At 34.8% G+C, this 25,368-nt stretch overlaps 1 protein-coding gene across 1 annotated transcript in view; it reads right to left on the bottom strand.

Moving 5' to 3' along the window:
- The window catches only part of nol4lb (nucleolar protein 4-like b), a 156,128-nt gene that overhangs the window by 87,612 nt on the left and 43,148 nt on the right, over window positions 1-25,368 (bottom strand). Inside the window, exon 4 of the mRNA XM_073823357.1 lies at window positions 15,215-15,324. Within this exon, the coding sequence (XP_073679458.1) occupies window positions 15,215-15,324 (110 nt within the window). The remainder of the gene's footprint in view (window positions 1-15,214; window positions 15,325-25,368) is intronic.

Raw genomic sequence — 25,368 nt, 5'->3', positions numbered from 1 at the left:
ACCCTATTTTTAGTTATGGTCTAATTTATATTCACACTGGTGTTTTAGAAGCCAAACAAATTAGAATATAATCATAAAAACGATATATATTTTTGTTATTCCTATGACAGTAATTTGATAATTATACATACATACATATATTGTAAAGCAATTGCACTGTAAAATAAATAAAAGTCAATATTATTATATATTATATATATTAGTATTTTTGCTACACTACAGTAGGGAAATTACAATACTTCTTTCCGAATTTCTACACTTGAAAGAGATATTTTGAATTTGAACCACAGTAAAATCACCCATTTAACTTTAAATTAGACATGCTCACGTATTCCAAACAGATAGAGCTCAAAAGAATGTAACAAAATGCACGCATCTCTAAAGTTTTCTGATTTCTGTCTCAATATTATTGAGACAGCATGCTAATTAAAGCCATTAAAATATATCTTTTTTGGAAAGCCATGACATCCATGTGCCTCATTGGCAGGATAAATTAGCCATAGTTCACTACTTCACTTCTGCGCTGGCGGCGAAAACCTCGAAAACCGAATGCCCAGAGTGGTCCACTGCATCTATGATAAAACCGCAGCTTTAAATCAATAGTTTATGGGGGTTACTGTACCTGCTCTGCTTCCTGAATCAAACACGTGATCTCTTCCCCCTCTCTGCAGGAGGCATGATTGCTCCCTGCAGCATTGCTAAATGAAACACATGGGACATTTTTGTCACATTGTCAAATCATTTTTTAGAAAAAAAACATCTCAGCTGTTGTGCTGATAGATACTTGCTTAACTGATATTCTACTAGTGCAATTCCTAAACAGGTTCGAGCTCTTCTCTGAGATTACAGTCAGATAGAGTGTGTTTTTTTTTTTTTTTTTTTAGAGCGGAACGCCAGTAGAGCCATTAAATAAACATTCTGGCTTTTTTTATATTCCTGTGAAGCACGTAAGACTTTGATACTTGCTCCTGCTGAGATAAAACAAAACATACTCTTTTCTTTTTTTTTCCTTTGACATAGTAGTGTTTTTCTCTGTGTGACAGGCAGCCCTGCTGGAATTTTAAAGGGAGTCATTTCTTGACAAATGTTGACATTAAAGGCTCGTTTTATCGTCTTTTATGAGTGGAAAATATCTGTCAAGAACCAGCACATAGAATCTCAGGTCTGTGAAGTGAAATAAGAATGCGCTCACACAGATGTCCTGATGTCCTCTCGCTCTGATAAACTGACCATCAGGACTGTATAGAAATGGAGCATATATATAAACCAGATTACGCTGCAAAAAAATGTCACTCGAACAACGCTGATATCCGAGATGACCTCACTTCCTGTAAGATACACCATGGAGCAATGGCTTTATCCAGGTCAGCAGAGACGGCTGGCATAGCCGTGCAGTTTGTGACCTCTGCAAGTGATCTCAGTATGCAGTGACCAATTGATGTCTTCCAATGCGGCTTCTGCAGCCGAACGCTATTGTCTCTAAACGACCTCTGCTACTGATCCTGTCATCTCTGTCTGCAGTGTCCTAGCCTTTCTGGACGCACGAACAAAAGGGGCATGATCAATGTAGTCTGTCAGGTACACAAGGCTCGGCACGAGAATGAAGACTGCAACAGGAAGACCAACTCGTTTAGATTAAACATTAGTGATAGGGAAGAAAAAAGGACGATGATCAAGATTTCCCATTCTACAGGCTGATTTGTAGGGAGCAAGCAGCAACCCAACAGAATTCAGAAGCAGATGACACACAAAGCCTCATGAGGTCAAACCCAGTGTTCAACAGACACATGGATTACTGTAGGTCCCACTACTGCTATTCTCCTCTAATCCAGTCAGTCACAAATCTATCTCCACGATTAACCCCTCTCCCTGCTCCACATACGAACCCACAAATAAAGCACAGATTAAAAATCCAGAAACTTTGCTGAAAAGACCAGCATTGCTGGTAAAAAAAAAGGAACTGTAAGGAATTTTAAAATTTTAATTACGATTCAATTTATATTTATTAGTGCTTCTGATGAATTATCAAATACATGATAATAACTATATTATAGACAACTTTACCAAACTTTGTTTGTAAGTAAGGGTTGTCAGATCGATTAGTCATGATTAATCGCATCGGAAATAAAAGTTTGTGTCCACATAAAATACATGTGTTCTATATTTATATGTATGTAAAATATGACCCTTACTATATTATAGACAACTGTACCATACTTTGTTTTTAAATGGTGGGGCTGTCAAATCGATTAATCGCGATTAATCGCATCCAAAATAAAAGTTTGTGTCCACATAAAATATGTGTGTACTATGTATATTTTTATGTGACCCTGGACCACAAAACCAGTCTTAAGTAGCACGGGTATATTTGTAGGAATAGTCAAAAATACATTGTGCATTGTAGGGTCAAAATTATCATTAGGATATTAAGGTCAATATTATGTTTCATGAAGATATTTAGTAAATTCCTACCACAAATACTTAAACTTAATTTTTAAATAGTAATATGTATTGCTAAGAACTTCATTTAGAACTTTAAAGGTGATTTTTTCAATATTTGGATTTGTTTGCACCCTCAGATTCCAGATTTCAAATCGCTGTATCCAAATATTGCCAATATCCAAACAGCATAAATCAATGGAAAGCTTATTTATTCAGCTTTCAGATTATGTATAAATTAAAATGTTAAAATTATGTGACCCTTATGACTGGTTTTATAGTCCATGGTCACATATGTATAATACATGACCATAATTATGTTATAGACAACTATAAAGTATTAACGACAAAAGTATATTAACCATATTATACACAACTGTGCCGTTCCTTATTTTTATATACAAGTGTGTGCACTTATATATAGACAGTACACACATATATTATGTAAACACAAATTTTTATTTTGGATGCGATTAATCGCAAATAATTAATTTGACGCTCTAACTTACATATAAAAAACTGAATGGTAGTGTTGTTTATAATATAGTTAATGCAGTTATGTTATATGTAATATGTAATATAGTTGTCTATAAAATAGTTATGGTCATGTATACATATAAAATACAGAGTACAGAATATAGAGTATATTGGATGTGATTAGTCACGATTAATCGATTTAACAGCCCTAATATAAATATATATTTTAAACAAAAATGCTAAAAAAAACTTTTTTTAGTAAACTTTAAGTAAACTTTAAATTTTAAAGTACAGTACCATTGATCATAACCACACACTTTTACTACATTTTTCCTAAGTGTATCTTTAACTACACATTATTATAAGAGTCATTAATTCAGTGTTGTTACTTTATACTAACTAAAACTAGCAGTATTAAATTATTTTGGTTATTTGAGTTGAAATAAAATAAAATATAATTGTCAGATGAAAAATGTATTTTAAATGTTGCCTTGGCAATTGAAATATTAAAAGCTAAAGTACTAAAAATAAATTCAAGCTAAATAGAAATGTTAAAAAAGGCAAGATCTATAATTTTAAAATGATTAAATCAAAACTAAAATAAAAACTCATTCAAAATATAAATGCTATAATAGTATACTACAATAACACTGCATTCATGTAAACCTCAAACAGCTACAACATTACATGATTTTAAGTTAGATATGATCGAGAATAGTGACCGGTTCAGTGAGTGCATCAGATGTTAATTTGGTAACTGTTCAGACTGATTCACCGAGTGATTAAGTGGCTTTAGACTGATGAGTTTGACAGTGATTCATCTCTGAATCACTTTGACCAATTCATTAAAAGGACCAGCTCACGAATCATTCGTCTTCAAACTGGACTACGCTGGTCACATATGTTTTTTGCCACATATATGCTGCGCAAACACTGCAATTTTTTTACTGTAGCATTTTTCAGTATAGAGAAATTGCATTCTCATCAAATTCAATTCAGACTGCAAGCTTAAAAATCATCTAAAGCATCATTTCGAGAGCTTTGGTGCTGTAGATGCAGAAGTGCAGGAAACTCAGTCAGAGTAAAGGTGCAGCCACATTGGTGAAATCTCAATGAAATTTTGCTGACAAAAAAGTCCACTGTCTATTGTCAATAGTGTAGCGATGCATAAAGCACAGCTCACACTTAAGTCACTTTTAAACCAATCAGCTTTCTGTTGGTCAGCGCAAATTTGTGTGACCAACTCGAATCCATTGTGAAATGTTTTACCTTCAAGTAAAACTGCAGATTCCTATCAAAATGGCTGGATTTCGAATGTGAAATTTTGCCAAGCCCTGATACATCTACATCAGTGCTAGAATGTAGATGTCAATCTGTCAATTCTGAAAGTGTTCTTTTCAGCAGGGAAGTCACCCTAAGGTCCACTTTTATACTTTAGGTAAGTAACGGTAAAGCACAGACAGCTCTGCAGGGAGGCCTGACGTTCTGCTGAATGAGTCTTACATACAGTGAAGCACCAGAAAAGTGCAGAACGGCGGAGAGGGCACTGGGGAGCCTGGATGTCACATCCTAGATTCCCCCCTCAAGTCTAAGCACACGTTGCCCAAGAGGAAACGAGCCGTGAAAAGACAGGAAATTACACGGTGGGGGACCCATCATCAGAAGGGCATCTCACTGGTTAGCACGATGCTCACATGGGCTCTAAAAGAACAACAATAACATTGCAAACAAAAACATACTGCGTTTGGGCACTTGGATGTAATGACAATAGATTGCTCAGTGGCACAGATGCACAGAGACGCTCAGAAATAATTAAGCTCAAACCAGCTGCGGCTACTTGGGCTATCGTAATGATGAGACGAATCAAAAACAGCCTTGAGAAAATATGAAGATGCTTTTAATTTGATACGAAACGTCATTTGCAACACATTCTATTCCTGTAATAAAGAATACTTCTGAGATAAGATATTCCAAAAGAACAAAAAATTAGGACAGGACATGATTTGTCCATCAGGAATTAGATGAAAAATGTAAACTGAAAAACACAAAAATGTAAACAAATATTCAAAGTGCTGTTTTAGCAATTAAAATACTAAAATTAAGTACATTAAATCTAAATAAAAATGTTTTTTGAAAACTAATTCAATATCTAAATGCTATAATAGTATATACACTACCAATCAGAAGTTTTTGAACAGTAAGATGTTTAATGTTTTTAAAGAAGGCTCTTCTGCACACCAAGCCTACATTTATTTAATCCAAAGTACAGCAAAAACAGTACAATTTTGAAATACTTTATTTAAAATAACAGCTTTCTATTTCAAAGGAACACTCCACTTTTTTTAGAAATAGGCTCATTCTCCAACTCCCCCAGAGTTAATAAGTTGAGTTTTACCGTTTTGAAATCCATTCAGCCGTTCTCCTGTTCTGGCGATATCACTTTTAGCATAGCTTAGCATAGATCATTGAATCCTATTAGACCAGTAGCATCGCGTTCAAAAATGACCAACGAGTTTCCATATTTGTTGTTGACTCTTCTGTAGTTATATCGTGTACTAAGACCGGTGGAAATGCAAAGCTGCGAGTTTCTAGGCTGATAAGATTAGGAACTACACTTCCATTCTGGCGTAATAGTCAAGGAAGTTTGCTGCCGTAATATGGCCGAAGCAGGCGGAGTATTATCAGAAATGAGTTCCCAGCTAGTTTAGCATTTGCACATGTGCTGCGTGGTATTACTGCTCCCGCTTCGGCCATATTACGGCAGCAAACTTCCTTGACTATTACGCCGGAATGGGAGAGTAGTTCCTAATCTTATCAGCCTAGAAAATTGAAGCTTTGCATTTCCACCGGTCTTAGTACACAATATAACTAAAGAAGAGTCAAGTTTTAAATAGGACAAATATCGAAACTCGTTGGTCATTTTTGAACGTGATGCTATTGGTCTAATAGGATTCAATGATCTATGGTAAGCTATGCTAAAAGTGATATCGCCAGAACAGGAGAACGGCTGAATGGATTTCAAAACGGTAAAACTCAACTTATTAACTCGGGGGGAGCTGGAGAATGAGCCTATTTCCAAAAAAAGTGGAAATTTTATTTTAAAATGTAATTTATTCCTGTGGTTTGAAAGCTGAATTTTTAGCATCATACTCCAGTTCCAATATGCTTCAGAAATCATTCTAATATTCTGATTTGCTGCTCAAAAAACATTTATTGTTATTATTATGTTAAAAACAGCTGCATAGAATTTTTTTCAGGTTTCTTTGATCAATAGAAAGTTCAGAAGAACCACATTTATCTGAAATAGAAATCTTTTGTAACATTATAAATGTCGTTATCATCACTTATCATCACTAATTTAAAGCATCCTTGCTAAATAAAAGTATTAATTTCTATAATTTCTTAAAACACTGACTCTAAGCTATTGAATGCTATAGTGTATAATGTTACAAAAGCTTTTTATTTCAGATGAATGCTGATCTTTGGATCTTTCTATTCATCAAAAAATCCTGGGGAAAAAAATTAAATATTGATAATAATAAAAATGTTTCTTGAACAGCAAATCAGCATATTAAAATGCTTTCTGGAGGATCATGTGACAATGCAAACTGGAGTAATGATGCTGAAAATGTAGCTTTGATCACAGGAATGAATGACATTTGAAAAAATATTAAAATAGAATTATTTTAAATAGTACACATTTTTACAATGTTACTAATATTACAATATTAAACAGTAAAAATATTTACAATATTACTAATATTGAAATATTAAAAATACTTACAATAGTACTTCTTTAAAAAACATTAAACATCTTACTGTTCAAAAACTTCTGACTGGTAGTGTACAATACTAAAATAATATTGCAATCATTTAAAAAAGTCTCACAAACCTCAAATAGCTACAAAACATATTATTTTTAACGGATTTTATTCCTATATGACACATTTTTGAAACAGGATATTCCAAAAGAACAAATAATTAGGATAGAATATGATTTGTCCATCAGGTATTGATTCGAAAAAAAGTGAAAAACTGTCACTACGTATACTATGTTAAAAAAAAACTTGGGGTAAGTATGTTTTTTTTATGTTTTTGAGTCACAATATATTATAGTAAATAACATTACAGTTAAAAATATTATACACATGATCCCTAAGAAATCATTCTAATATGCTGGTCTAGAGCCCAAAAAACATTTCTTCTTATTATTAATGTTGAAAACAGTTTTTGCTGCTTAATTTTTACAGAAAGTTTAAAGGAAAAGCATTTATTTGAAAAAAATACAATAAAATCTTCTGTAACATTATAAAAGTCTGAATAAAAGTATTATTTTCTTCGCAAAAAGAAAAAAAATTAAATGGTGATTTTACAATTCCAAAGACAAGCATTTGCTTATTAAGAATGCTTATTAGATAAGTAAATAGTGTCAAATTTAATTTCATGTTGACTTTATGATACGGCACGTCCCATCTGCGGCGAAGCTAGAACAAGTGGCCGTACAGACCCATGGGACACTGAAACAGAGGCGCTGAGAAAGAGACGCATCTCAAGGCTCCAGATGGGAATTTTGATGCATCTTGTAATGGCTGGAGAAGAGCAGAGGATGGTACAGGCCCTCTCAGAGAATGAAGGAGCAAAGAGAGAGTCGTACTGTAGGAATACCACAGGGACAATACAAAGAACAATAGATTCAGAGAACCAGGGCTGAGAAAGGACAGAGGGGGAGAGAAACAGCGGAAGGGAGCGAAAAAAAAAAGGGACGGGAGAGGATGAGTTCGACTGTTTAAATGGCTAGTGCACGAGGGGGAGGGAGTGAAGGAGCGAGGGAGATCCTCACGGCCCGAACAGCTTGGCCTTAGGGAGGGATTATGGCTCATGGAGCTTCCCTTCTGCTGGACAGACTGACGTGGGGGTCAGAAAAAGTGATTTTATTTTGGTAGGGTTTATCCTCGTGAAGCTCTGGCAGAAGGCAGAGGATGATAAAGGCAGTTTTAAAGCCTTTAACCCTTCGTCAACTCTCTCTGCTTTTAATTTGCATAGCCATTAAACTTAAAAAACAGAAAGAGGCGTGATAAGCCACATGAAACGTGCGACTCGGTTTATATAGGAAAAAATGGGGTAGTGTGTCATTGCTAAAAATGTGATGTGGAACAAGAAGCAGAGAGTCACAAGACGAGGATTAGAAAATGTTAAAAAGATGGAGGAATAAATGTGAATTTTGGCATTTGACTCAGTGTCACATTTTTTCGCTTCTTAGACGCCCACATCAGTCTACAAAACCACCTGCCGGAGGCACAGAAGAGCAATAAAGACAGAAACAACTCTGGAATAACTGCTGAGTTGTCTATTAATTGCACAAAAATAATTCATACACACTTTTTTCCTTTGCAATAACATTTTTTTTTTTCATAATTTTGCACAATAGGGGGTGAATGTTTATTAAAGAAATAAATACCTTTTACTTTGACTTTAATGCTGACTAGAGCTAAGTGTCATCTAAGTGGAGAGCCAATAACAAGTGGCAATACAAACCCAAAAGGGACATCGAAACACTAGAGCTACGAAAGCAAATGCAGCAATCTCTGAAACGTATTTATCTTAATGATACAAAAAGCACTTTGTGAGATTTGTATGTATGCTGTTCTCTGATTTCAGGCCTACATGCAACGGACAGTATCGATAGCCTGCAGAACCAGCTTTGCCAGATCTGAATAAAACCCACAACAAAATGTTTCAAGGCACGTACTAGACACTTTTAAAAATATATATAGCTATGAAATAAAAATAGTTATAAAATAATTATTTAATAATATCCTGCCACAACAGCACATATTGTAAGCACATAATATAAAAAAAAATAATAATAAAAATGATACAAAATCATTCTAGGGGAAAAAAAATGTTACATAAATAAATTTACATTTATCATCACTCAGCAAAAGTCATGTTTAAAATATTGATTAATTTATCCCAATTTTATACTCTAGATTTAATACACTAGAGAAAATAAATTCGGTAACACTTTAGAATAGGGAACACTCCTTCACTATTAACTATGACTTTTTCCTTAATAAATTCCTAATTTGCTGCTTATTAATATTTAGTTAGGTAGTTGTTAAGTTTAGGTATTGGGTAGGATTAGGGATGTAGAATAAGGTCATGTGGAATGATGCATTAATATGTGCTTCATTAGTACTAATAAATAGCTAATATTCTATTAATATGCATGCTAATAAGCAACTAGTTAAGAAACCATGAAATAAAGTGTTACCATAAATTCTTATTTAAAATACATTAATTTCATGCTAAGTATACTACAAATACATTTACATATTATGCACTTAATAAAAACACCATGCAGGTGTTCTTTAAGTACACTAAACTGGCATATTTACAGTCTGCTAAATTGGAACAACTAATTTTGTACTTAACGCACTTTAATTATGCGAAAGTACAGATGAAGTTCAACTAAAGATATACTTAAGTATATTTGACTGTGGTTATACCTTAAATATTTTGCATTTAAAGACTGATATTATTTAAAAATCATACTATCCTCATCAATAGTGACATTAAAACATATTTTAGGCTTAATATTAAGAAATGTGCATTGTGCACAAGTAGTACTCCAAATAATTACAATTTTTATATCAGTAAGTTTGAGCGATATGTCAGTAAATATGTTAACAGACTTGAGCTTTACTTAGTATAAAATAAATGCATTTTAAATATTTTTTTTTTTTTAGCTTGACTATATACTTGATATACTTCAATCATGCATGTCTTCACATATGCTGGCCAAATATGTGACCCTGGACTAAAAAAACTGTCATAATAAATGAATAAATAAGCTTTCCATTGATGTATGGTTTGTTAGGATAGGACAAAATTTGCCTGAGATACAACTATTTGAAAATCTGAAATCTGAGGGTGCAAAAAAATCTAAACATTAACGTAAGTCACCATTAAAGTTGTCCATATTACAAATCAAAAATAAAGTTTTAATAAAAATCTACAAAATATCTTCATGGAACATGATCTTATTATCCTAATGATTTTGACATTAAAAAAAAAATAAATATATATATATCATTTTGACCCATACAATGTATTGGTGGCTATAACTACAAACATTCCCGTGCTATTTATGACTGGTTATGTGGTCCAGGAACACATGACTCTTGTCATACCATATCATCAATTCATAACTCTATAATTCATATTTTCATATACCCCAAATAATGTCATGATCTTAAAACATGTTCAAACACAGTTTGAGGGCCACACTGATTAATCAAACCACTCCAAACCTCACCTCCTAGGTCTCATATACATTTCCACACCTACACATTTCTGTTGCTTATTTCAAATGTTATTTGCATCTAAATTGATTTGTTTTTTTCTGTATACAGATCTTATATGCATCATAACACACGTTATTAACAAGCAGAGGACCTTAAATAAACCCAATTGACAGTTCTGCACATATTTCAGCGATGTGTTTACTCTCACGCTGCTAAATAAACGAACAAACAAACTAACTGAACGAAAAAAGTAATAACACGCTGCTGTCAGCATGCACGCGTTATCAATAATACATCAAGCGTGTAAAGCGCATATTTATCAACGTATGACAGCCACGGCTTGAATACTTCAGGAAGAAATGCTGACTGATGATAACAATCTAAATGGACGCTATCATGTTGCCAAGGTTTCGCGTTAGCCTACGTTTAAATAACACGACTTCGTTTTGTCACCAATACACTGTTCAACTTGACTGGCAAACGCGCCGCGTTTGTACAGGTTAAACGCCACAGTAAACAACGACAACGTCGTTTTAACTGTTTAACTTTAAATATCCTACACATTTAGTTATAACTCCTAACTAGAAAAACAAATAAACATAACGACCTTCGCAGACGCTCTTTGCAGCACTAACGTTACTCAAAACACGCCGTTTTCTGCTGAGGGGAAATCTATAATAACCTGCTGTTTGAGATAATGAATTCATGCCAGCCTAATTGAATCCTTACCTTCACTGGTGGACGCAATTTGTTTTTAATATTCTTCTAAGATCCCCCCTCGTAGCAGAGCCCCTGTCCTCTCCACTCTCTATCCGTTTAATATTGCAACAATATTGCAGCGGTCGCGACTCTCTCCAGCAACCAGCCCTGAAGATGGAGGCGGGGCCGCGCGCGCTGACGTCACGCCCCTGCTATAAGTATTGTGTACAGTGAGGTACAGAATCACCAAAACCACTTTAGAGCAGTTCACATCCCCCCCCCTTTCTGCCTCCATCTTCCCCTACTGTAAATGCAACATTTGTTCTAGAAATCCATATTGGTGTAGGCCTAATCCGTTTGCTAAAGCAAGACCAAATCACTTTTTAATTTGCAAAACAATGCAAAATAATATTAGATTCAACCGTCTTAAAGACTTATTGTAAGGAATCAGCCTAGTTTTTTTCTGTTCCAATACATCAATACACTAAACTCTCCATCCTGATATTGTCTCAATTACCCAGTGAACATCTAAGTGCATGAACATACACATACACACACTTTGATTTATGAGTCACTAATGGAGCCCTCAGGAGAAGCACATACATTCAAAGGAATCGGAAAATACAATTCTGGTTCATAATGCAAGCTGCACATACTTGTGTTTAGAAGCAAAAGTCCATGTTATATTTAGATTGACTTTAGGAAATAAATTAACAACATCAATGCAAGACGACAATGTGAGTCATTGTCTTTTAAGACAAACTTTTACAAATGGTGATTGTACAGTATGTCTTTTATAAAACACAAATGCATGTTTAATGATCATTTCCATTAAGTGGTAATTGTATGAAATCAAAAGCAGCACAAAATAGAATAACATAATCTGTCACATAATGTGTAGCATAAATATCCTTGAGGCTTTTGGATCTGGAATAAAAGATTACAAAGCAACTTTGTTCAGCTGGTTGGGTTGTTACTTAGCAGAATGAATTGTTTGGTAAATCTGCCACCTACAGACAAAACGGCACAATACAGCTTTTATAAGAACAAATGACACATTCACAATCACTCACACTGGTAGACTTGGCACCTCTGCCATATTAAATTTAGTTGTGACACTGTTCATTTTTCATTGTGACAATGGACAAAATACATTTAACACTTACAGCTATTTCTTTAGAAAACACTGATTGTGCATTTAATGCCTGTAAGAATGCGCAGTAGATAGATTAAATCTATCACCTGTTTTCTATGTGACTACAGTAGGCCTAATTTGTTACAATATTTGAGAATCTCACACCTTTCCTCAGAGAGAGAGAGGGAGAGAGAGAGAGAGCTAAAGGAGGAGAGAGAATGAAATGAGTTTCCTGAAGAGGAGATACAGCAAATGGGAAAAAAAGGGCCATAAACGATAATGAACATTCCCCCTCTCCTTAATCTCCTCCATCCCCCCTCTGAGAGCCGGGAGTCTGCAGCCTGCAGGAAGGATGCTGCTAATTTCCTTCTTTATTGAATTGAGCTGGACACACGCGTCCTGCAGGGCCGACCAGCCTCCTCGCCACATCCTCTGCTCCTCTGCTCTCACTCCGATGCTCATCCGTGGGCCTCTTTGTTAATTATTCTGCCTATTTGCGCAATTCTCTCTCTTTTCTTTTGCCTTGCCTGTATCTCAGCACTTAGTCTCCATTTCTGACTTGGCCTTTTTTCATCTGCCTTCTGCAAATAGGGTAAAACAAAATGGGACTTTTAACAATGAAAGGTGGATCTTAACCTTCAAAGGAACATTCCCAGCTTAAACCTTCAATTTTTGTTATATGAAATGTTTAATTTTACACTACTCATTTTTTGGAATTATTTATTTTAAAGAGATGAATACCTTTATTTAAATTGATCAAAATTTGATTTAAAATGTTAAATAATTGCTTTTCTCTTAAACATTCTATTTATCAAAAACATGAATCATGGTTTCCACAGAAATATTAAGCAGCACAACTGTTTTCAACATTGATAATAATAAGAAATGTTTACTGAGCAGCAAATCAGAATATTAAAATGATTTCTGAAGGATCATGTGACACTGAAGACTGGAGTAATGATGCTGAAAATTCAGCTTTGCCATCACAGGAATAAATTGCATTTTAAAATATACTAAAATAGAAAACATATTTTTTTAAATTGTAGAAATATTTCACAATTTGATTGTATTTACTGTAGTTTTGATCAAATAAATGAAGCATTGGTGAGCATAAAAAAGACTTTCCTCTAGAAACGTTAAAAAAAATCTTACCAACCACATTTTTGAATGACATTTTTAACTTTTACAGTTAATATTGTGATTTATATATTTTTATTCTAAAAATGCTTAAATGTTGTTATTTAAAACCCTGATCTTTGATGATTTTTGAAACATTAAAATAAAATAAAAAATTAAATGCAAATTTAGCCTATATAAGCTGGAACTTGGTATAGGCTAGTTAAGTTTGGGACTAAATGTGTTGTAGTTATTGTAATTGTCACTTGAAGTTATTTATAAACTTATACTACCAATATATATATATATATATATATATATATATATATATATTGGTGAGTACTCACCAAGCCTGCATTTATTTAATCCAAATTAAAAATGTAAACATTTTTACTATTTAAAATAACTGTTTTCTCTTTGAATAAATTTTGAAATGTAATTTATTCCTGTGATTTCACAGCTGGATTTTTAGCATCATTACTCCAATCATATGATCCTTCAGAAACCATTCTAATATACTGATTTGCTGAGTTGAATTAAAAAAAAAATACTTTTTTAAATATTTTTTAATAATAATAAAAAATGTTTCTTAAACAGCATATTGTATAAACAGCATAAATAAATTACATGTTAAAATATATTCATATTGAAAGCAGGTATTTTAAAAAGAAAAAAACATTTTACAAAATTACTGCTTTTGCTGTATTTTAGATCAAATAAATGCAGGCTTGGTGATAAAAACATTAAAAATCTTACTGTTCAAAAACTTTTGACTGGTAGTATATATTTTGCATAATTTCGCATGATTTAATTATTTATAAAACCAAACCAAGTCAAAATAATAAAGGTTTTACCATTTTAATTGTTGGACATGGTTGAGAAGGTCAACCTTTGAAGTAGAACAGGCCCAAATCCCCAATTTAAATGACAAGATACCATTTAAAGCAAGCTTCATTGCTGTCTACAGTATGTTAATGTTATGTTATATAATCTAAAATCTAATAGTTATCACAACCAAAAACAAGCCATATGCTTAAAAAACGGATACAGAACTGCACCATATTTTTATTGCCAGTGCCTCTTGCACTTTCAGCTCATCATCAGCCTGCTTCTCCTATCAAGCCCCACCCAAAGAGACCAAAACTGCGGTAGGACATTTAACACCCACTTCCTGTCTGCTCCCTACAATTTTCTCTAATCGAACCCCATCACACAGAATGTATACAGGATTCAAAACATAGATTCCTGAGCATCATGAGCATTCATATGAGGACATTTTATATAAAAGGCTCCTGGAAGAATTTCACAGTATAGAATGCAAACAACCCCAGTGCAGAGGTAGATTCTATAATAATGAAATCGCACTGCAGCATTTCATGTCTTGCATTCGGAATCACAAAAACAGAAAAATAGAATCAAAATTTGCAATACTGCAATCTAGAAATCCAGCATGACTTCTGTATTAGAGTGATTTTTAAAGCTTTACCTAGTTAGACTTATTGTCCTTGAACAAGCCTTTAGACGAACAATGATGACTGCAGGCAAGTGTATACAGAGCAAACGCTGAGTTGAATACATTTCAGTGTGTGTACAAACTGCAGTGTACGTGACCGTAAGAACGCTTCACCTTTCTTCTTCAGATTGGCACTTCACCAGTTTTCTCACACCTCAGCTAATTAGCCAGCTGCTCTGAACACTTGTTAATTAGAACAGAACTAACCGCCATTCCTGCTAAATACTACACAACACAAACTCACATCCACCCACAGGTGGCCTATGTGCCAGAGTTCATGTTATTGTATATCATAAGAACATTCTGACAGAGCCAGAAATACATAGCTCAGGGCTAGAAAATAGTGAAAAGTGACATTTCTTTACCTTCTAATAAAAATAAATAAATGCAAACTGAAGTAAAACACCTCCTGTCAGTAACACCCACAATGGTTTCTGTGCCATCTGGATGGACTGAAATGCAACTCGGCTGTTTACACGCTGAATGTATGTCGGTCAGTAAACATGTAGAGATATTAGACTGCAGTACCTGTTCGTTGTTGTTCATGCACTGTAGTTTCTTCTGTTTCAAGTAGGTTGTCGTGAGGGGCATGTTGTAGTCTATGAGCTCGGGAGCCAGAGAAGTTGGTTGGTTATTCTCTGAAAAAGCATGAGAGATTTAACAGTTAGGCCATACAAAATTGTGACCCTCACCCTAGACCACAAAACCAGTCATAAGTGTCAATTTTTTTTACATTAAGATTTATACATACTGAGTAAATAGGCTTTCCATTGATGTATGGTTTGTTAGGATAGGATAATATTTGGCCGAGATACTACTATTTGAAAATCTGGAATCTGAGGGTGCAAAAAAATAAAAATACTGAGAAAATCGTCTTTAAAGTTGTCCAAATGAAGTTCTTAGCAATGGATATTTCTAATAAAAATACATTTTTATATATATTTATGGTAGGAAATTTACAAAATATCTTCATGGAACATTATCTTTATGATAATTTTGACCCATACAATATATTTTTGGCTATTGCTACAAATATACCTGTGCTACTTAAGTCTGATTTTGTGGTCCAGGGTCACATATAATCATCACGACAGGGAAAGTGAACAGTTCCGTTGTTCTACCCGAGATTCATACAGTATAAAGAGTGTCCAAGTACAGTAAATGTTATTTCTCTACACTGTCACTAGAGGGCAGTATCTGCCCCAGTGTTTTCATCAGGCACACTTCTGCCTCAGATTAACAATGGCAAACAAAGGCCTAATTATAAAAAAAACCCATATGCAAATTACATTAATATGCATAGGGGAATGTGTAGAAATTTAAATCCATTCTCTGCCCACAGCTGTTATATTTGCATCCAAAGCCACTGTAATGATGTCCTGTGATTTGTGTGAAAAACCACAGTGAATATTTGTGTGAAGATCATGATGGTAATGTTTCTGACGTTGACAGTAATTATGCCTGATTTGTTTAGCGTCTGTGTGCATAGCTGTGTTGTGTTTATGCACACATATACACACAATTTTAAAGAGATGGTGCACCCAGAACATCATTAATTACTCACCCTCTTGTTGTTTTAAACCCGTAAGACCTTAATTCAGCGTGTGAACACAAATTAAGATATTTTTCATGAAATCCGAGAGCTTTCTGGCCCTGCATAGACAGCACGTTCAAGTCTCAGAAAGGTAATAAGGACATTATTAAAATAGAGAAGAAATTGTTGCTATTTTGGTTTTCTTTGTGAACAAAAAATGCTTGTAGCTTGATAACATTAAGGTTGAACCACTGATGTGACATGGACTATATTAACAATGTCCGTACTACCTTTCTAAGACTTGAAAGTTTCAGTTGCATCACTGGAGGGTCAGAAAGCTCTTGGATTTCATCAAAAATACCAAGGTGAATGGTCTTACGGGTTTGGAACGACATGAGGGTGAGTAATTAATGACAGAATTTAAATTTTTGGTTGAACTATCCCTTTAAGTGTACTGATGTGGTTCCTGAAGAAGGTCTAAGACATAAGGAATTCCTAACAGTTTTCTTCAGGCTTTGTAAATGTGAAACCTTTTTTAGTCATATAACGGCCTTCGCATTTATGGATTTTATCAGTTTTGAGTTAAAAGAGCCATGAAGCAGGCCATTACCTGCTGATAATCTCACGCACACATACACACAGAGTAATGGATGAGCTGTGTGCTGTGTATTGATCACCTTCATTTTCTCATTTCACATGGATCTACCACAACAAACTAAAAAAAAAGGGGGGGGGGGGTCTTCATAAACTAGATAAACACCGCTAAAACCAACATAATAATGGTTAAAGACCAAAACGATTTCAGATGTTTTCCGGTTTTGTCAGGCTGCTAAAAAGACAGGTTTATTACACTGATGAAGGAGTTTTTCACCTGAGATTGAAAAAACACACACAAACAATCTATTACTGAAGCTAACAGTTAGCGCCACCCTTTATGAAAAAGATATGGAGCATACTTTTAAAATTACTGCTTACTAAAAGAATATAATATAGTTAAATGAAAATGTATTATAGTTAAAGTTTGTTCAATGCAGTTAGTTCAACTTTAGAGTGAATTTTGACCTTCTTAAAGGGATAGCTCACCTAAAAATGAAGTTGTGTCAGTTGCATTGCTGTCTATGCAGGGTCAGAAAGCTCTCAAAATTTCATCAAAAATATCTTAATTTGTGTTATGAAGATGAATGAAGGTCTTACAAGTTTGGATCAACATGAGGGTGAGTAATTAATGACAGAATTTTCATTTTTGTGTGAACTATCCCTTTAAGTAAGACTTCAAACATCTTTACACTACCTGTCAAAAGTTTTTGAACAGTAAGATTTTTAAAAAAGTATCTTCTGCTTACCAAGCCTGCATTTATTTGAATCAAAATACAGCAAAATCAGTAATATTTTGAAATAGTTGTACTATTTAAAATAACTGTTTTCTATTTTAATGTATTTTTTAATAAAATGTATTCCTGTGATCAAAGCTAAATTTTCAGCATCAGGCCTTAGTGTCACATATTCCTTCAGAAATCATTGTAATATTCTGATTTGCTGCTCAAGGAACAGTATTATTATTATTATTATTATTATTATTATTATTATTATTATTATTATTATTATTATTATTATTATTATTATCAATATCAATATTTAAACAGTTGAGTGCATTTTTTCAGGATTCTTTGATGAATAGAAAGATCCAAAATCAGCATTTATCTCAAATAAAAACCTTTTGTAACATTATACCCCAGGTAAAAAAGTAGTATACTTTAGTGTATTATAAATATGAACGAAGTACATGAAGTATAAAACAAGTATGCTTCTACTTATTGGGCTTTATTTAAAGAGTATTTAATATGTACTTTTTAAAAGTATACTTCAAAAAATATGTAATTAAGTTCAACTTAAGAGTCCAAAAAGTAAGTATACTAATTTACCAGTAATCAAATTATTTTTTAATCTACTTTTTGAAAGTGTACTTTGTTGTTAATGTATTTTAAATTGTCTAGAAGTTTATTTTTTTAAAGTGTATTAAAATTTGACATAGAGTGGCAATTTACTGTACTTATGGAAAGTATATTTTTTGGAAATTAATTGTTAGTATACTTTTTTAAACTGTACTATGATCTCACTTCATTAGAAGTGTGACTTCTGTACACTTACAGTACACTCTTAAATAAGTGTATAAAGCACTAAATATAGTTAGGAAGTGCATTTGTAGATTACTTGAAATATTACAGAGGCATACTAAATTAACAGTTTATAGTAATTAGAAGTATGATAGCAGTATGCACAAACTGTACTTAAACACAACTATATTTGCACTGCAATGCCTTTTTAAGTGTATTTCCATTAGAATGGCGATACAATGCAATTGTACTGTAAGTGTGCTTAATTGCTCATGAATCTTGATGTTTATAGTAATTATAAGTATGATAGCAGTATGCACAAAATGTACTTAAACACAACTATATTTGCACTGCAATGCCTTTTTAAGTGTATTTCCATTAGAATGGCGATACAATGCAATTGTACTGTAAATGTGCTTAATTGCTCATGAATCTTGATTTTCATTAGTGTATTTTAGTGCGCTTGAAGTCTAAAAAAAGTTGTTCCATTTTAGTATACTATTTACACTAGAAGTGTAGTCAAGTAGATGTTAAGTTGAAGTTAATACATAATTGAATACACTTAACTATACTTGGATTTGACGAAAATAGTACACAATGTAGAAAATATACTTTAGTACACATTAATAAAGTATATTTTTAATATAATTCTTTTTCACCTGGGACACTATATCATTCAAAAGCTGGATAAAATTGATAATAAATTGATTAAACGTGATGATAAAGACATTTGTAATGTTAAAAAAGATTTCCATTTCAGATAAATGCTGCTCTTCTGAACTTTCTATTCTTTCAGTTCTTCTGAAAAGATTGTACCCAGCTGTTTTCAACGTAGTAATAATAATAATAATAATAATAATAATAACAACAATAAATATAGCTGCAAGCAGCAATTACGGGGCCAAGCACTCAAAGCGGAAAATGAGGAGCGAAGGATGGCAGGAACAGCAGACCAACTGCAACAAGAAGTAAAAAGAAGCCATTTTAGGATGATTTTAGTCAAAACGACAGAAAAATGATGTAGAACGCCTACTGATATGATTCGATGGCTTATTAGGTTTGACCAACAGGTGGCGCTGTTATCAAATCGATGTGGTGTGTTTAGTGTGAGATGACAAACGTTCACACAAAGTTTGGTGTCATTATGTCAAAATTTTCCAAAGATATAGCCTTAGAGTCATTTTCACAACAAGCCTACAATTAATAGAGGTGCTGTACGAAAACGGTTTCAACTATCAACATGAAATCAATAACATTTTGTCAGCACAGTCTGAAGATGATATGACTCGATTTTGGTGAAAATCGGAAGAACGGTCTAGGACTAGTTCGAAAAAGTAGGTTTTCAACATAAATCAAAATGGCGGACAGGGAGTTTGGCCAACTGTGGCATAATTGGTATCTATGTTGTCGGCATGACCCAAGGAATATTTTGAGACCAGTTTCATTACAATAGGCTAATGCTATCTACAGTTATTAGCATTTTTGTTCATTTTAAAACTAATGGTTAATGAATGCTTCATTACTCTTGACCAATAGGTGGCGCTGCTACCAAATTGATGTGGTGTCATCAGTGTGAGGTGGTAATGCCACATACCAAATTTGGTGCAAATATCTCAAAGCTTTGCAGAGATACAGCTTCCGATGCGCTTTGGCATCTTACCTGCAAATTCGTTGATGTGTTAAATGAAAACGGTTTCGAATATCGACACGAAATCCATAACTTTTTGTCAGCATGGTCTGAAGATGATCCGAGTCAAATTTGGTGTAAATCCGACTAACGGTCTAGGACGAGTTCGAAAAAGTAGGTTTTCTACATTCATCAAAATGGCGAACAGGAAGTTAGGCCAATTTTGGCATAATTGGTATCAATGTTCTCGGCCTGACCCAAGGAATATTTTGAGATCACTTTTATTACAATAAGCCATTTTTCTCAGAAGTTATTAGCATTTTTCGAAATTTCGTTATAACTTTTGACCACAAGGTGGCGCTGGCCCCAAAATTTGTATGTACATTCAGGGCATGGTGCCGAACATTTTTGTAATTATTGTCGAAACGATACATTAATCCGTTCTCAAGATACAGCATTTTAAAGCTAAATTCAAAATGGCCGAAACCCAAAATGGCTGACTTGGGAAAATTGGATATGGTTCGACTCGGCATGCTCCTCCGAATCTAACAAGACTAGTTTTGAGATGTTTGGTCAAACCACTGAGAAGTTATAAGCAAAAATAGCCATTTTTCATATCTCCTGACCACTAGGTGGCACTGTGACGAAACACTGCAGGTAGCCTCAGGTCATGCTTGTTATAACACACACCAAGATTGGTCTCAATACTCCAAAGCGTTGCGGAGATATGGCCTCAATTCCATTTTTGAACGCTTTTTGTAGAATTAATTAGCACGTTATTTGAGAGCGGTTTGTCCAATCAACTTGAATTCCATAACTTTTTGCCTGCATGGTCTGAAGATGATCTGAGCCAAGTTTGGTGAAAATCAGACAAACCGTCTAGGACGAGTTCGAAAAAGTAGGTTTTATAAACAAAAAATTATAGAAAAAAAACTAATCCTTACGATTTTTGAAATTTGGTGTTCATTCGACTCGGCATGACCCAAGGATTCAGGGAAAATTAGAATTTTGATTTTATGGCTTACGGTTCAAAAGTTATTAGCAAAAAGAAAGTGAAAGTTTGGACAAGTGGTGGCGCTAGAGAGTTTGAGATAGAGACTCCAAACTTGCTATGGTTAATGTTGGGACGGTCCACTATCAGTGTGCCAAATTATACAACTTTCCCGCAAGCGGTTCTATGGGCTGCCATAGACTTGCGGCGGAAGAATAATAATAATAAGAATCCTAACGGATACAATAGGTGCCTTCGCACCTTCGGTGCTTGGCCCCTAATAATAATAATAAGAATTCTAACGGATACAATAGGTGCCTTCGCACCTTCGGTGCTTGGCCCCTAATAATAATAAGAATTCTAACGGATACAATAGGTGCCTTCGCACCTTCGGTGCTTGGCCCCTAATAACACTAACGGATACAATAGGTGCCATCGCACCTTTCGGTGCTTGGCCCCTAATTCTAACGAAAACAATAGGTGCCTCCGCACCTTCGGTGCTTGGCCCCTAATAAATATAGCTGAAAGCAGCAATTACGGGGCCAAGCACTTAAAGCGGAAAATGAGGCGCTAAGGATGGCAGGAACAGCAGACCAACTGCAACAATAACGAAAAGGAAGCAATTTTAAGAGGATTTTAGTGAAAATTACAGAAAAATGGTGTAGAACGCCTACTGATATGATTTAATGCTTATTACGTTTGACCAACAGGTGGCGCTGTTCTCAAATCCATGTGGTGTGTTTAGTGTGAGGTGACAAACGTGCACACAAAGTTTGGTGCCATTATGTCAAAATTTTCCAAAGATATAGCCTTAGAGTCATTTTCACATCAAGCCTTAAATTTATAGAGGCGCTATACGAAAACGGTTTCATCTATCATCATGAAATCCATAACTTTTTGTCAGGACAGTCTGAAGATGATCTGACTCGATTTTGGTGAAAATCGGACGAACGGTCTAGGACTAGTTCGAAAAAGTAGGTTTTCAACATAAATCAAAATGGCGGACAGGGAGTTTGGCCAACTGTTTCATAATTGGTATCTATGTTGTCGGCATGACCCAAGGAATATTTTGAGACCAGTTTTATTACAATAGGCTCATGCTATCTACAGTTATTAGCATTTTTGTTCATTTTAAAACTTATAGTTAATGAATGCTTCATTACTCTTGACCAATAGGTGGCGCTGCTACCAAATTGATGTGGTGTCATCAGTGTGAGGTGTTAATGCCACATACCAAATTTGGTGCAAATATCTCAAAGCTTTGCAGAGATACAGCTTCTGATTCGCTTTGGCATCTTACCTGCAAATTCGTTGATGCGTTAAATGAAAACGGTTTCGAATATCGACACGAAATCCATAACTTTTTGTCAGCATGGTCTGAAGATGATCCGAGTCAAATTTGGTGAAAATCCGACTAACGGTCTAGGAGGAGTTCGAAAAAGTAGGTTTTCTACATTCATCAAAATGGCGAACAGGAAGTTAGGCCAATTTTGGCATAATGGGTATCAATGTTCTCGGTCTGACCCAAGGAATATTTTGAGATCACTTTTATTACAATAAGCCATTTTTTTCAGAAGTTATTAGCATTTTTCGAAATTTCGTTATAACTTTTGACCACAAGGTGGCGCTGGCCCCAAAATTGGTATGTACATTCAGGGCATGGTGCCGAACATTTTTGTAATTATTGTCGAAACGATACGTTAATCCGTTCTCAAGATACAGCATTTTAAATCTAAATTCAAAATGGCCGACACACAAAATGGCTGACATGGGAAAATTGGATATGGTTCGACTCGGCATGCTCCTCCTAATCTAACGGGACGAGTTTCGAGATTTTTGGTCAAACCACTGAGAAGTTATAATCAAAAATAGCCATTTTTCATATCTTCTGACCACTAGGTGGCACTGTGACGAAACACAGCAGGTAGCCTCAGGTCATGCTTGTTATAACACACACCAAGTTTGGACTCAATACTCCAAAGCATTGCCAAGATATGGCCTCACATCCATTTTTGCGCGTTTTTCATAGAATTAATTAGCGCGTTATTCGAGAACGGTTTGTCCAATCAACTTGAATTCCATAACTTTTTGCCTGCATCGTCTGAAGATGATCTGAGCCAATTTTGGTGAAAATCAGACAAACCGTCTAGGACGAGTTCGAAAAAGTATGTTTTATAATCAAAAAATTATAGAAAAAAAACTAAACCTTAGGATTTTTGAAATGTGGTGTTCATTCGACTCGGCAAGACCCAAGGATTCAGGGAAAATTGGAATTTTGATTTTGTGGCTTACGGTTCAAAAGTTATTAGCAAAAAGAAAGTGAAAGTTTGGACAAGTGGTGGCGCTAGAGAGTTTGAGTTAGAGACTCCAAACTTGCTATGGTTAATGTTGGGACGGTCCTCTATCAGTGTGCCAAATTATACAACTTTCCCGCAAGCGGTTCTATGGGCTGCCATAGACTTGCGGCGGAATAATAATAATAATAAGAATTCTAACGGATACAATAGGTGCCTTCGCACCTTCGGTGCTTGGCCCCTAATAATATAAAATTATAGAAGGATTTATATGACTGGAATGATGCCAAAAAAATCAGCTTTGAAATCACAGGAATAAATTACATTTTAAAATATATTCAAACAGAAAACAGTTATTTTAAATAGTTAAAATATTTCAAAACTGTATAGTTTTTTTCTGTACTTTGAATTATATAAATGCAGGCTTCTGCTGTCTTTGAAGCATGGTAAAACATAGTAACTTTAATGTAATTTCAATTGAAACTTGTACGTCACACATTTTAAATATATTTGTAATCATTTGTAAATAAAATTACAATTTGTACAATAAATAATCTTTAAAATTGAATATAAATTAACACTACAGTTAATAATTATAATTAAGCACTTTGAATGTGCTTTAGTATGTTAGTCAACATATCAAAATAAGCATACTTCATTAAAGAATGACAAAAGATTATAAAAAAAACAATGATTTAATATATACTTTGATGAAAAAAAAGGTTTATTTCAACATTAATTAACAGTACCATGGTGTGAAGAACACGCATAGAAGAATGATACATAAGAGAAGAACTTCGTAGTTGCATTGATGTCAATGCAGGGTCAGAAAGCGCAGATTTCATCAAAAATATCTTAATTTGTGTTCTGAAGATGAACGAAGGAAGTATGACCTAAAATAACATTATATTACCTGCAGTACATTTTTAATAATTTTTTAAGTAAAAGTAAATTCAATACAAAGAAGTGCACTTCTTATTCTTAAGGGACTGCTAGACACTGTAACGCCAGGCCAGCAGAGGGAGCCCTTACTCTCTGACTGTTGCTGCTCCCTCTGCTGCCTCGTTGGTATCTTCCTGTTTGTCCTCCATAAAAGCCAGCTTCACACACACTCACATGGCGAAGTATTGTTTTGCTATTGCGGACTCTACCAAGCGTTTATCTTGTTTCATTGCCTTGTCTTGTTATTTTCACGGTCATAGTTTTGTTTTCATTGCCATAGTTTTGTTTCTTAGCCATAGTTTTGCCTAGCTTCATTGTTTTGTTTGTTTTGCTACTTTGGACTGCTCACCTGGATTCTGACCCACGCCTGTATTACTGGATTACGCTTTTGTCTTGCCCTGGATATTACTGTTTGCTGGTGTTCGACCCTGCTTGTCTTGACTACGATCTGCAATAAAGCTTGCGTTTGGATCTTACACGCTTCCCAGAGTCATCGCCTTACAGAAATACTTCGCCCACCCAAAGATCCAGCGGCTTTTGAACACAGATCACCATGGATGCAGCATCACGCCTCTTCCGCCTCCGCCAAGGTAACCGCTCTATTGAAGATTACGTTCAGGACTTTTGCGGACTGTGTTATTTGTTGGCATTTAATGACGTTGCACTTAAGGACATTTTTCGTCAAGGGTTAAACGAACCCATTCGCTCCCAGTTACCTGGGGGGAAAATTCACTGGACTTTAGAGCAGTATATTGACTATGCTTTGCTGCTAGCTGGTTCACCATTTACTGTGGGGATTGTTAATGAGGAACCCTGCTATCCCCCAGTATCTCCCAATTTTTCTGTCATGTCTGCTGCTTCAAGGCCTGCTCACGTCATGTCTGCTGCTTCAAAGTCTGCTCAAGTCACACCAAAGCCTGCTCATGTCATGCCTACTGTTTCAAAGCCTGCTCGTATCACGTCTGCTGCTTCAGGGCCTGCTCACGTCATGTCTGCTGCTTCAGGGCCTGCTCACGTCATGTCTGCTGCTTCAAGGCCTGCTCACGTCATGTCTGCTGCTTCAAGGCCTGCTCACGTCATGTCTGCTGCTTCAAAGCCTGCTCACGTCATGTCTGCTGCTTCAAAGCCTGCTCACGTCATGTCTGCCGCTTCAAAGCCTGCTCACGTCATGTCTGCCGCT

The sequence above is a fragment of the Garra rufa genome, chromosome 18, assembly GCF_049309525.1.
Source record: "Garra rufa chromosome 18, GarRuf1.0, whole genome shotgun sequence".
Classification (NCBI taxonomy): Eukaryota; Metazoa; Chordata; class Actinopteri; order Cypriniformes; family Cyprinidae; genus Garra; species Garra rufa.
The sequence above is the reverse complement of the archived record's forward strand: the minus strand, read 5'-3'. Positions and strand labels throughout refer to the sequence as shown.